This window comes from Prionailurus bengalensis, chromosome B1, assembly GCF_016509475.1.
Source record: "Prionailurus bengalensis isolate Pbe53 chromosome B1, Fcat_Pben_1.1_paternal_pri, whole genome shotgun sequence".
NCBI lineage: Eukaryota > Metazoa > Chordata > Mammalia > Carnivora > Felidae > Prionailurus > Prionailurus bengalensis.
The window spans coordinates 84,466,768-84,480,787 of NC_057344.1; the positions used below are offsets into that span (position 1 = coordinate 84,466,768).

At 40.4% G+C, this 14,020-nt stretch overlaps 1 protein-coding gene across 1 annotated transcript in view; it reads left to right on the plus strand.

Moving 5' to 3' along the window:
• The window catches only part of INPP4B (inositol polyphosphate-4-phosphatase type II B), a 399,964-nt gene that overhangs the window by 130,843 nt on the left and 255,101 nt on the right, over positions 1 to 14,020 (plus strand). The window contains 1 exon segment of the mRNA XM_043568210.1: positions 9,393 to 9,443. Within this exon segment, the coding sequence (XP_043424145.1) occupies positions 9,393 to 9,443 (51 nt within the window).

Sequence of the window (14,020 nt, forward strand, 5' to 3'; positions counted from 1 at the left end):
GAATTACCTGTAATTATGCATTTGTAACTGGTTTACTGAAGACTTACCTTAATAGACAGACCAACATGTGATGGCATTTCCCCCCTTCCAAGCATATTTAACTATGCAATGTCGAATATCATTTTTCATCCGTTAACCGCATGTTTGGAAGATTCCTTAAACTTCTAGTGACTTTCAGATGTTAATAAGTTCAGTTTGGGTAGTATGTGGTAGGGAGGGCAAGCTGTGCTCCCTCTGACAACACCCAGAAACAAGCCACACATTTTACAAAAATCGCATTCGAATGCATCTTCCAGCAAGCTGTGAAAGTAATAAACTACAACTTAAACTACAAAAGTAAACTACAATTCCAGAGAAAGGAGGATCTTTTGGAGCTGAGCTCTCAGGAGCCTGCCATTTTTCCTCTTTGGGCATTTGCTGGTTCTGAGAATGAGCTGAAGAACATGCCTTTGCCTGGACACAGAGCTGGTGCTGCTCAGAGAAAGAAAAATCAGCAAAACTCTCAGTGCATGTGTTGGAGGAAGTAAGAAACTGAGACTTCATCAGCTTCAAGTCAATGAACATTTTTTTTCTCCAAAGAGACTTGCTGAATTCTGAGCTTTTCAGGAGTCTAGAGAACCAGGCCAAAGCCTTCTAAAAAGCAGAGTGAAACCTCCCACAGATTCACAGCGCTTTGGAAACAGGGAGAGTCACAGGCAAGAGAGAAAGCCCAAGAGGGTGTGGTGGTGAGGGACTAAAAAGCTCTTTTCCACCTGTGCGCATTTACAGATTGTCCCTGTAGCTCGGAAGTCTCAGCATCAAGGTTTTGCTTAACACAGAGTGGCAGCTGGAAGACATAGAACCCAGCAGAGATTTTGGTTTTTATGTGTAGCTGAAATGACAAATTTAGAGACCAAAGGGGACTCAAATTCATGGCTGTTCTGCCTCTAAAGACATTTGCCAGATTTTGAAGCTGAGTGGGACACAGTGTGAAACAGGTATGCAGAGACTTCCAAGAATCTCTAGCATTCTTTTAGGGTCGAAGGACAAAGAGTCCTCAACCAAAGGTTCTTGGCTGAAAGTCCTGGAGAGGGGTCATACCCTACAACATGGGTATACTGAGTGTCTTAGTTCTCTAGAGCTGCCGTAACAAACTGCCACAGACTGTGTGGCTTAAACAGAAATTTATTTTCTTAAAATACTGGAATCTGGAAGTCCAAGAGCAGGGTGTTGGCAGCAGTAAATTCTTCTCAGGCCTCCCTCCTTGGCTTGCAGATGGCCGCCCTCTTGCTGCCTCTTCCCATGGTTACCCTTTGTATCACACCCCTGCAGCGTCTTCCTCTTCTTTTCAGGACATCAACCATATTGCATTAGGGTCCCATGCTAATAGCTTCATTTTAACTTAATTACCCTTATCTCCAAATGCACTCGCTGGTTAGGACTTCAACCTGTGATATTGAGATTGAGGGTTTGGGGGGGATGAAGGGGTTAGAGAAGTGGAGATTCAGCCTGCAACAATGAGTCTTACGGAAATTCCAGCTAAGCTCTGTCCCAAATCAGTCCCTGATTTGAGATTGATGATAAGAGCAACCCTTTCCCCCTTTGCATAAGAAAGGAAAGGGCATCTCTGATAGAAAGTATTATCTGGAGCTTTTACAGATGCTTGACATTTAAAAATAAATTACCAAAAACCTTCAAAACCAGAAGAATAAACCCCACCCCTTGTCTCAAGCATGTTTATGTGCAAATGAATGTCTACCATTCTCACCTGTGACCTATTTCCCTCATAACACTATCCTAGACCAGACCTTCTCACACCTGAATGTGCATATGAATTACATGGGGACTTTACTGAAATGAAGACTCTGATTCAGTTGTTTGGAGTGAGACTGAGATTCTGCATTTCTATAACAAGCTTGTAAGGATAGTCCTCAGACCATCCCCCAACCAGCTGAAGACCAGTAGGTACTGAGAATGCACACTGAAATTTAAGCAACATGGCCTGATAATGTCTAAGACCTCTTCCAGCTCTGAGAATCCATTAACATATTTTTTTTAAATTTTTTGTTTTCCAAGAGAGCCTTATTCCATCACATGACCATTGCCTAGTACATTTTTTTTTTTTTTTTTTTTGCAAATCTTCATAGGATTTGGAGCTAGTTTTGAGGCTTACACTCAAAACAATACCATTTATTTTACAGCAGTAATTCTTAACTTTGACTGCACTTTGGAAACAGGTGTGGAGTCAGCCTTAAAAAGCACTGATCCCTGGATTCTTCCCTCAGAGATTCTGATGTAATTATTTTAGAACATGGCCTGGAAACTGGCATTAAAAAATATTCCAGAGGTTTCTAATGTGTTGTCAAGATTAAGAACAATTGCTTTAGAATAGCACTCCCCCCCCCCCCACACACACACACTCACTAAAAATAGTACTGGGCATATTTTTACCTTTTATATCAGGCTGGTTTCTGGCAAAAATAATTAAATACTGATAATGGTATACCTGCAAAAGAGTTAGGATTTGTCCATTCTTGATAATTGAAGAATTTTTTTTTTTCCTCAGGAACATTTTAATTACTTGGAGCTGGATAGTTGTTCTTCATAGACTAGGAATGTGATTTCCATTTTTGCCAGATTCCTTTCCCCTCCCTATTGTCTCTCACACTCAACCTACTTATTTCATTAACTTAACCTGTTTGGAGCCTTTAGGTAGGTGAGCAATACTACTTCTACAAGACTAATTAGTAAGAGAATAAGCTAGAGATTAAACATGTCCAAGGAGAAAATTTAAATGTAACCTCCCGGGATATTTCATGTACAATTTTCACATCACAGAGGTGGTTTTTCTAGGTTTACCCTAAGATCCCTCCCATCTCTAAGGTTCTGTGATATGAATCATTTGGGCTTATACATGGATCATTTTCTCCATGCACAACAGAAATTAAATAGTTGGAAAATCAGTATCTAAGAGTGGCTGGTAAATTTTACACAATTGAAGATGCTTAACAATTATAATTGTATGTTTTGACCCTTGCCATGTTATCGTTATTACCTGTGGGTGAGAAATACCTTGTCTTCCTAATCTCTGGGATTGCCAGTGTTTATGACAGTCACTGGATCATAATACACAGTTAATACAGATCTGTTGACATTAAAATAATGAATTAGGATTTAATATTAGCTATTTTGCTTTATTTCTTCATAGCCATAAATGGAATCCAAACTTTCATTAAAAAAAAAAATGGGGGGGAGGTCATATTATGTGATCTGCTAAAACAAATGTAAACATCCAAATTTCAGTGTTTTTTCACAGTGGGAAGTTTATTTCTTGGTCATTGTGTTGGGCAGAATTCTACACTGGCCCCAGGACTACTGCCCCATTGTTGTACACATTCTACATGGTCCCTGGGACATACTCCTGTGATTAGATCATGTCACATGGCAAAGTTGCCTAAGAGTGGGAGATTATCTGGGGCAAGTCTGACCTAATGAGATAAGCCTTTAAAAGAGTGGATTCCAAAGACAGATATCTGAAGTGCAAGAAGGATTTGGTGCAAAGCAGATCCTCTGCTGCTGGATTTGAGGATGGAGGAAGCCACATGGCATGGAGTAAGGGTGGCATGGAATAAACGCCAGGAGTTTATAGCAGCTTCCAGATGACATTCATCAAGAAAATGGGGACGTTGGTCCGAGAGCTGCAAGGAACTGAATTCTGCTACCAGCCTGTGGAAGCTGAAAGCAGACCTTTGCCTAGACAAACCTCCAGGAGAGGCTGCAGCCTTGTAATACCAGAGCAGAGAAATCAACCACATGAGGACTGGATTTCTGACCTACAGACTGTGAATTAATAAGTGGATGTTGTTTTAAGCAGCTGAGTTTGTGGAAATTTGTTAAGCAGCAATAGAAAACTGATACAATCATGTATAATCTAACACTGGTAGGGATGCGTGGTATGGCGTGGCGAATGGTGTTCTTTCATGTGTGGCTCTGCAGTCACCTAAGGGCGAGACTCCTTGGAAGGAGAAAAGAACAGTGAAGAGGGCCTAGGCTATCCACTTTGGAGAACTCCAGTTTGGATGCAGCAAACATCACTTACACATATATTTTATTGGTGAGAGCTTGGTACATGGCTATCTCTCAAAACAAGGCATCCTGGGAAATATGGGCCTAACTGAGCAGCTTCCTCCCCGAATATTAACATTGTGGAAGGTGGCAGAACACTTCTGTACCAGTCAGCTTTTCATGTGTTTGAGTATGAAGGCAGTTTGGTGCCTGGTTCCAAGTGGAACAAGTAAATGTGATGAAATAATATATTCTAACTCGAGATATGTAGAGAATTAGAGTAACATTTTTATTTAAAAAAAAAAAAAGAACGGGTTTCAACAACGCATTCAATATCAGAGAACTTACCAGATGTCACAGTAGTCCAAGAAGAAGATCTAGGCCCTTTCCCTGCCCTGGGGATGTTCAAGCACTGTTACAACCTTGTCCAGCTGAGCCCAGCTAGGGAAAAGTTGCATTTGCTCTTGAGAAGATGCACTTGCCCAGGGCTGAGGTATGGACAGCCTAGTGCACAGTCATGGCAGCCTGACCTACCCCTTCTCTGTATCTGGATAGTCAACAATGCCTGCAGTTGAGGCAGCCCTATTGCTCATTCTTACCTACTCACCCATGAAGAATACAGCAGTCTCCACCACCCTCCCAACCTCAGTTTTTCTTTTTTTCAAGGCAAATTTAGGATATGGAAGTTTGAGCCTATGAAAAAGTAAATGAATTTGCTTTATATGAAACTTGAGAACTATTCAAGATGGAACATATAATCTATATGATCACTTCTATTAAGTGATCTTTATTTGGTATCATAAAAGTGTCCTCCTAGACAAGAGGAAGTTATAATAACTTTAAATGTGTGGTCAGGCAGACATTCTTGTGTCCCAGGAAGGACAGGGAGGGGTATGGTAAAGAAAACTGGGAAGAAGAACGGTTAATAAGACCAAAAAAGGGAAAATGAATTCTGAAGGAAGGCCAGTAAATCTCAGGAGGCATGACATTGCCCGTGAACTGGAATGTTCCAAATGTTACAGTGACAGCCATTGCATCATCCCTTCCTCATCAAGAGGCCTCATCTAAATCTGTCCAGGCTTTATTATTTGTTTTCAGTGACATATTGCTCCTGCCTTTTCTACCCACCCCATCTCTGTCTTACTCTTTTTCCTCTGTCTTTTTCCTCTCTCTTCCTTTCTCCTTTCTTTTTCTCCCTCCCCCCTCATTTCCTCTAATTCTTCTTCCCTTTCTTTTCTTTACTCACTCTCTCCCTTCTTCCCTCTCAGTGGCAGGTACTGTTCTGGGTACTTAAAAGATGTACTACAACAACTATGAGGTTTATTATTCACCCTATGCTAAAGATAGCTAACAAAAAGGCAAAAGGCAACTAGCGTAAAGAGGTTATTTTCCCAATATGACTCAGGGCATAGTGGATATGCTTTAAGGGGCTCTGATAGCATCACTTTTCTACGTGATTGTCTTACCTGATATCCTATTGTCTATAAATTGCATAAAGCTCCAGTTCCATAACATGATAGATATCAAATGGCCCCAACCCCTCTCCTCAGACATATAACCAAACATCTCCCCAACTCTTACCATTTCCCTGAAGGCCCCCCTGTTATGGTATTATCAGAATACTCACTCTTTCCCAAACACAAATGGCCTTTATTTTTTAAGTTTATCTATTTATTTTGAGAGAGAGAGAGAGAACGAGCAAGTAGGGGAGGGAAGAGAGAGAGGGAGAGAGTATCCCAAGCAGGCACACACTCTCAGCGTGGACTCCATTGAGGGGCTCAGTTGCATGAAACATGAGGTCATGACCTGAGCTGAAACCAAGAGTCAGATACTTAACAGACTGAGCCACTCAGGCGCCCTAACAAATGGCCTTTTACAACTCCATGACACATGCTTATTACGTAATACGCTGTTTGCTTCATCCTATTCTTCCTTGCTTAAAACTCCTACACATCCTTCAAAACCCAGACTGCTTGTTCTGTGAAGCCTTTCCTGACATTCACAGTCTGGATTAATTACTCCTTACCCTGAATGCCCACAGAAAAATGCTCACATTTCCATTATAGCATGTATTATGTTGTACTGGATTATTTATATATTTGTCCCATCCACTGGTTTCTGAAATCCCAAAGAGAAGAAACGGGACCCTATTTACTGGCAAACCCAGTGCTTGCCACCTAGTATGTGTTTAGTGTAATGAGGGCTATATATTATGCAAGAAAAAACATCATCAGTGTGTGACCTATATACCATAACATCTGTAGCATTAACCTTAAATATAAAAGTTTTAGAACTATACATATATACTACCTTAAACATGTGTTTCATATGAAAATCTGACTTTATAAAATTTAAAATTGGTTTACAAAAGTTTTGTTTTTCAATTCCTCTATATCAGGAGCTCTGCTAGCGTTTTAAACATGCCTTGAATTATGACATGTGACATACATGTACTTTTCAAAAATAGTTTTATTATGTAAAGGGAAGTTCGTTCTCTGTCTCTCTCTCCTTCACACATGTACACACATTGGAAATGGCAAACTAGTCCATGATTATCTTTGAAATTTTTTTGTAGTATACACCTTTGGGTCAGGAATCTTTTCTTTTTTCTTTGTAGTTTATTTATATTTATAGGGACCAATTGTCCTGATAAAATCAACATAAATTTAATGACAATATTGCAGTAATTGTCAATATTATTCTACCTTATCTAATATTATATCACATAGTATGTGTGTGTGTATATATATGTGTATACATATATATATATATGTATACACATATATATATGATATAGCAATCCTATATATGTTGACCTCCACCAATGTCTGACTTCTTTCAACTTTATTTCTAAATTTAAGCATATCCTGTTGGATAATGTTATTTGGATGTCAAATATTTTCTTAAAATGATGCATAAACATACACATATATATGTGTTATATGGGTTGCATATGTGTGAATATACATTCACTATATATATAATCCATTCTGATATATAGTAGATGTACATTTATATATATATATATATATATATATATATATAATATGTACACTCTACATACTTTATATACTATATATGTATATATGCATATATATGTGTGTGAATATATATATATGCATACATGCGCACATTGTGTGTGTGTGTTTGTGTGTGTGTGTGTGTGTGTATACAGTTGTCTTACCTAATCCACAGGGGATACTTCCAAGATCCCCAGTGGATGCCTGAAACCACAGATAATACCGAACCCTACATATACTGTTTATTCCTATTCATTCATACCTATGATAAAGTTTAATTTATAAATCAGGGCCAATAAGAGATTGATAATAACTAATAATAAAATAGAACAATTATTACAATATACTATAATAAAAGTTCTGCGCATATGGTCTCTCTCTCTCTGAGCATACCTTATTGTACTATACTCCCTCTTCTCATGATGATGTGAGATGATAAAATGCCTATGTGCTGAGATGAAGTGAGGTGAATGACATAGACATTGTGATGTAGCATTAGGCTGCTTTGACCTTCTGATGATATATAAGGAGAATCCTCTGCTTCCAGAGAAGAGTGGTTGACTGTGGGTAACACTGACACCATGGCAAGTGAAACTGTGGATAAGGGGGGAATAAGTCTCTCTGTCTCTGTCTTTCAGAGACAGAGCTAATCTGAGAGACAGAGACAGACAGACAGAGAGAGTATACACTGTGTGTATGAAAGAGAGAGAGAGAGAGAGAGAGAGAGAGAGAGAGAGAGAGGGAAATGATACACATATGCACACTGTATGGTCCATTATAGTCCCCTGTTAATATACAGATTCCTTATCCTTTGAGGCCAGCTAATGGTTTTTAGATAATGAGACTGAATGGTACATCTGAACATTCTGGACCAAAGAGCATTAATGCAGCCGCCACACTGCAAGTGCTCTTCGCCAGTGAACGCTCTGTCATGAAATCCTGAGTGGAGTGTGTTCTGCAAATTGTGTTGTTTACTCTGTTGGGATCTCTCCTGTCATCTATTTTGTGCTCTGGTGAACAATTTGAGTCATAATGACTGACAAATTGTGCAAGCGATAGTGCTGGGTCTGTCATAAAGAAACAAAGAAGGAGCCTTAAGCTGGAAGTTAAAATGCACTGTTTTACCATGGCTTGAGGCTTTTTCCAAGAAAATGGAAACCGTGTTAAAGACTAGTAGGCCCTCGGGAGCTAGTTCAAGTCTTTTGACATTATGAGGGGTATTATAGGTATCTCTTCAACCTGGGAGAATTGACCAGGTATGGTCAAGTATGTCAGAGCTTAAAGGATTTCAAGAAAGTTATGATTGGCAGTGCAGTACCTCCAAAGGGATTTTGTTAAAATGACCCCCTAAAATATTGATCCATCATGTGTTTCTAGGGTTCCTCTCTCCCATCCATCACCCCTTCCCTCTGCTCTCCAGTTAAACAGAGTATGCTTGTCTATTGCTCTGTATTCACTTAACTTTATTATATAATCTTTACTCCAAATTAAGATATACTAGATTTAGGTTTTATGTGTTTCTTGCTTTTACTAGCCTTTTCTTAAGTGAGAAAGATAGTCGTGATTTCTTTTCATTTGAAGCGTTTTTTCTTAAATAGAGAAACATCGATTCAGCTGTACATTAGAATCAATATCCAGGGGCAGGAAAGAGCACCAGCAGTTTGAAAGGTCCCCAGGTAACTCTAATGCACAACCAGGATTAAGGATCACTACTCAGTAGAAGATATATGTCTACTTATCATCTAAGGGGTTGATATTTCACTTGGAACACGTTCAAACATATGAAAAGCTTCCCCAGATGACTGATTATTTTACACTATTTCCCTCTCCCCCAGTTCAGAATTCATTTTCAAATGAATTTAGATAATGGTATCTGACAATTTGGCCCAGAACTCTCCCGTGGGAGGGATATACTATAAAGACTGTGGGTTTTGGTGCTCATTTAGAGAATAAATATTTATTGAGCTTGCGTGGAATGACTTGCTCTACACCAACTCTGTCCTTTCCTTTGAATGTTGAATTAGGGTTGCTTTTTGAGGAGATTAAAGCTGATTCACCTAAATCCCAGACATCTCTGTATTTGACAAGGGGTGATGGGGTAAGGATCCAGTAGTTCTGTGTACTTAGGAAAACCAGGAAGCTTAGCAACTATCAGAGGAAAGCTTTATGGCTCTGCAGCAGGTGATGTACACAGGTACCTTCGGTAATGATTAACCCCAGTCTGAATTGATGCTCCATGACGGGAAAATGACACCCAGCACCTGTGTGAAGCTTCTGCACTAGTTTCTACTCCAAAACCCTACAGAAAATGTTTGCTTTTCTCTATAGGTTCGAACCAGTGTCCTTCCTGAACATAAGGATCCCCTGCCAGAGGTTGGGGTAAGTGTTTTTTATCTTTCCAAAAGGTACACACAGCACTTCTAAGTTAAATCATTTGGATTTTCACTGGCCTTCTGCTGTCTGATGGCCGAAAAATGAAATTGTGTTAAATTAACAGGGTGTGACCATGTAAGGGGGCACATATTTGGTGAATTGTATAGAGTTCATTTCTTGTCTCTCGAAAATTATCCCCAGATGAACTCATATTTTGTTTCACTGGATAGAGATGAATCGAGAAATTGTCCTACAGGTAGCTGGGATGCAATTTGGAACCAACATTCCTGGAACAACAGAGGGCCAGAGAGATTGCTGATGTGGGCTCGACTGCTTCAGGAAGGAGGCAGAGAACTAATTACCTGAAAGACTGTGCTGTTTTCTGCTTCCTGCTGCTTAAACACTGTAATGCAACTCACAACAGTAGCTGCCACCAAAGTGCAGACCGGTGTTGCAGAATTCCTGCTGCATCTGAGCCATTGCATCTGCAGCTTTTAGAAATTGGAAGAGCAGAAAGATAATAGGTGCTTTTTGCTTAGACAAGCCTAGAGTAGGTGGTGGCAACTCCTGAAAAGATAGCCCAGCAGGCTGAGTCCCTGGGATCTGTGCAGAGAGGATGAAAAAGCCTAGAAATAAGTTGAGTCTATAGAGGCCATGGGACTGAGCCAACTGAAAGACCTATTTGAAATTCCCAGAAATCCTACAGGCAACTGACAACCTTCTTCCAGTTGATGTGTGGAGCAGAGTACTATATGCCGATCATTTCCTCACTAGCAACAGCCACTATCTGAACCTGCCAAGGAAGCCCTCCAAATGTGTGCACCAAAGAGTGAGTTGAATTGATGGAGAAGAATGTCAGCCATGTCTGACATTCTGATCGGGAAGGAGAAGGAAAAGGGCACTCTGTGCTCTCTCATGCCTAACACAAGCTTCTAGTTTCTTCCTGGGGACATGTTGTTCTCTTTTACTCGAGTGAATCTTCATGCTTTGTTTTCTGCAAACCTTCAAACCTCTTGTGCTGCCCAGACTATGCTTAGTTTCTCCAGAGTGACTAGCAAGTTCTTCCCAGCCTCAGGCCCTTCAATGCTGCAGGCCCCAAGACCCTTTCCCTGCCCAGTGCTGTTCCTCCCCTGCTCAGGGCTCAGGGCTCTGTTCACAGCCTTTGGGTTCTGACCACCTCAGGTGCACTCCTTTTAACTGGAACCTCCATGGCCAGCTCTCATCACACCCTTCGTACTTGCTTCTGAAAACAAGACCTTTTGAAATTTTGACTATCAACTGAATGCATTATTTTATAAGGAATTTTATTTATTTTTTGAGATTCAAGAAAGATGAGCTAGTTTATTTTTCTTCTTCTAACCCTTCATCCCCACAACTGCTCAGTGTTAAATCCCCCTCGCTTGAAGCTTTAGTGACATCTTGGGCTAATTATGTACATTTCCCTGTTTTTTCTCTCATTCGAGTTCTTGAAATATATCCTATTCATTTTAAAACTTGAGTTCCTTCTCTGAGTTTAATTGTTTTCTTCTCCCCCCTCCCCCCATCACTTCCCGCTATGGGGTAGACATCTCTGTGCCTCTAGCAACTTGTAGTGGAAGGGGAGCACAGTCCGATTCTCACATGAGTCCTGCCCTTTCCTCCTCTATTGCTCAATGCTGTGGCAAGGAGAAAGGAATGGGGAGAGGTTCCTTCTGTGCTTGCCCATGGTGAGGTTGTGGTTCCCTTTCTGCTGGTTTTGATATTTCTCAGGCTAGTGCTGCCTGTCAGCATGTGGCAGACATTGAAATGCTGTCTCTGTTATGAGCACAACTATAGGTATTTCTGGAGACCTTGTAGGCTCCTTCCCATCACAGATTTCCCTACCATGGGGAATCTGGTTCTGGCTCAACCTTCTCCACTGCCCAGGCTCATCCGGTACGCTCTTGCTGCTAAGACCTACTTTTCTAGCATGTAATGCTTGCTTAGCTGCTTGCGGTGTTTTTTGGCCCTGATGAAACACACATGTATTTTCCATGCCACACAGAAGAGATGCAGGCTACCCCACTGATGTTTCCTCTCTCAGCTCAGCCGTCTCTCTGCTGTCCCTTTCTACAAGCCTGACCAGCATCAGATGCTAGACAGTCATGATTTTCAAAGGAGAGACAATCTCCAGTTCCTGATATAGTGGAGCCAAAGATGGTTTGGACACCCACAAGTTTTAATAATTGATTTTTGGGGACCAGACCCCCGTGACTTTTTTTTTTACTTTTTAAATGTTTATTTATTTTTGAGAGAGAGAGAGAGCAAGCAGGGGAGAGGGAGAGAGCGAGAAAGAGAGAGAAGGAGAGAAAGAGAGAGAATCCGAAGCAGGCTCCAAGCTCTGAGCTGTCAGCACAGAGCCCGATGCAGGGCTTGAACTCATGAACCGCAAGATCATGACCTGAGCTGAAGTTGGACGCTTAACCAACTGAGCCACCCAGGCACCCCTCCCTTGACTTTAAGGTGTCTTCCTGAGTATGATATAACAAAGAAACTAGGTTCGGTTCTTAAATAGTACACCTTGTGAAATGCTCACCTTCCCTCTCTGCTAACACTACCTTTACATCAGCTGTGTGTGTCATGTTTACTAATAGGCCAGTTTCTGTAAACTAGCTTCTTTTTAAGCACTGTGAGGAGGTTGCTAACTCAGGCCACTAGAGGTTCTCTGAACTGACACTATGGTGCATTTGGTATAATGTCTTTGTGAGAGACTCAGCTATGATTCCTGGGTCAAAACAAAATTCTCAACATGACATTCTGTGGCATGCTAATTATATCAGTTAGGCATGCATTCAGAAGCAAGTAACCTAGCAAACAGTGGTTTAAAAGTAACAGACTCATTTTTTTTCATGTTAGAAGAAGGTTTGGGGAAATTGCCCAAGACTGCAGCTACTCAAAAATGACTTCTAGCAACCACGTTCTATCTACCTTGCCGCTCCTCCTTTGTTAGAGTATTGTCCAGTCTAACCATTGCGCCTTCAGGAATCACAGTCCAGATGGGGAGAAGACCGAAAGACAAAAGGCAGCTGACCCTGTTCCTTCAATTCTGGAAAACAGTAGCTTTTGGGGAAATTTCAATTGGTATACTGATACGTATCTCTCACTGAGAAGAGAGGAGTCCCTAAGCAGCAGGGAATCTCAGTACAATTCTCACTTAAACAAAATCAAGGTGCCATTAGTAATACAAATGAGCAAACTAGGTATTACATGTTAGTAATGTCTGCCCAATCCTCCTACGTGTTAAACTCCATGATAGCAAAGAGCCTATGTATTTTGTTCACTCGAATAGCCCTACCTTTGTGCCTGGAAACTTGTAAATTATGATATATATACATATATGGTATGTATGATATGCATTCTGTGTGTGTATCTCTCTCTCTTCACCTCCCCTGCTCACACTCGGTCAACAATAAATAAATGTATATACATATATGATATATATATATATTGAATCAATTAGAAAGCGTACCCTGATTTTGGTTTGCTAACCATCTTCAATTTTTTTAGAACGACCAGAATAAAAGGGGGGGAGACATCTAAAAATAATTGCAATAATATGTAAATTGTAATAATATGTAAAAATCTAGTATACTTTATGACACATCAGAACTCAATAAAATGGCAGTTATATTGTAGAACTAAATCTCAAGCATAGTAAGAATGAGCCTAAATAAGAACAAGTTAGCATGCTGTGGCATGTCTAATACCCTCAGAGTACATGATATTCCGGACAGAGAAGAAGTACCACATCTTGAGCACCTATGAGGTACCCCTGAGTAATATTTATCTTATCGATTAATCCGCAGAATATTGCTTTGGGCACTGCAAAACGTGTCTGAGAGCTTTAGCTCTTGGCCAAGACTTTGTTCTGCCATTACAACGTGCTAAGGACTCTAACCATTGACTACTCTGGTTAAAAAAGAGCTGAAAATTAGGGGCGACTGGGTGGCTCAGTCAGCTGGGCGTCCAACTATGGCTCAGGTCATGATCTTGTGATTTGTGAGTTCGAGCCCCGTGTCGGGCTCTGTGCTGACAGCTCAGACCCTGAAGCCTGCTTCAGATTCTGTGTCTCCCTCTCTCTCTGTTCCTCCCCTGCTCATGCTCTGTGTCTCTCTGTCTCTCAATAATAAATAAACATTAAAAAAATGAGCTGAAATACTTTATTATAAATAGTCCAAATATGTTCTATACATTTCTTTGCATTTTTAAGAAGCATCTTTTGGATGCACCCAGATCTTTTGTTGATGTCTTAGTGAATGAGATGCCAATCTGTGCTGAGACCTTTTGAGTTATATTCATAGGGAAGATGTAATTTTTAAATATATGACTTCACCCTAAAATGCTTTTTAATGTTTTCTTTGGACTGTTTATCAACTTTTAATAGATTTCCTCCCAAGTTTTGTTTTTCTTTCTGATGTCTTGTTTTCAGTGTGAATAGTTCATGTATCCTCTTTCCCTTTCTATTTGATGGGAACCACGTAACCATATCTGTTAGGGTTGACAGTGAAGAAAAAGCACATGGAATATGAAAAAGGGCCTGTCCTGTAAGTTATGTTTGGGAGACG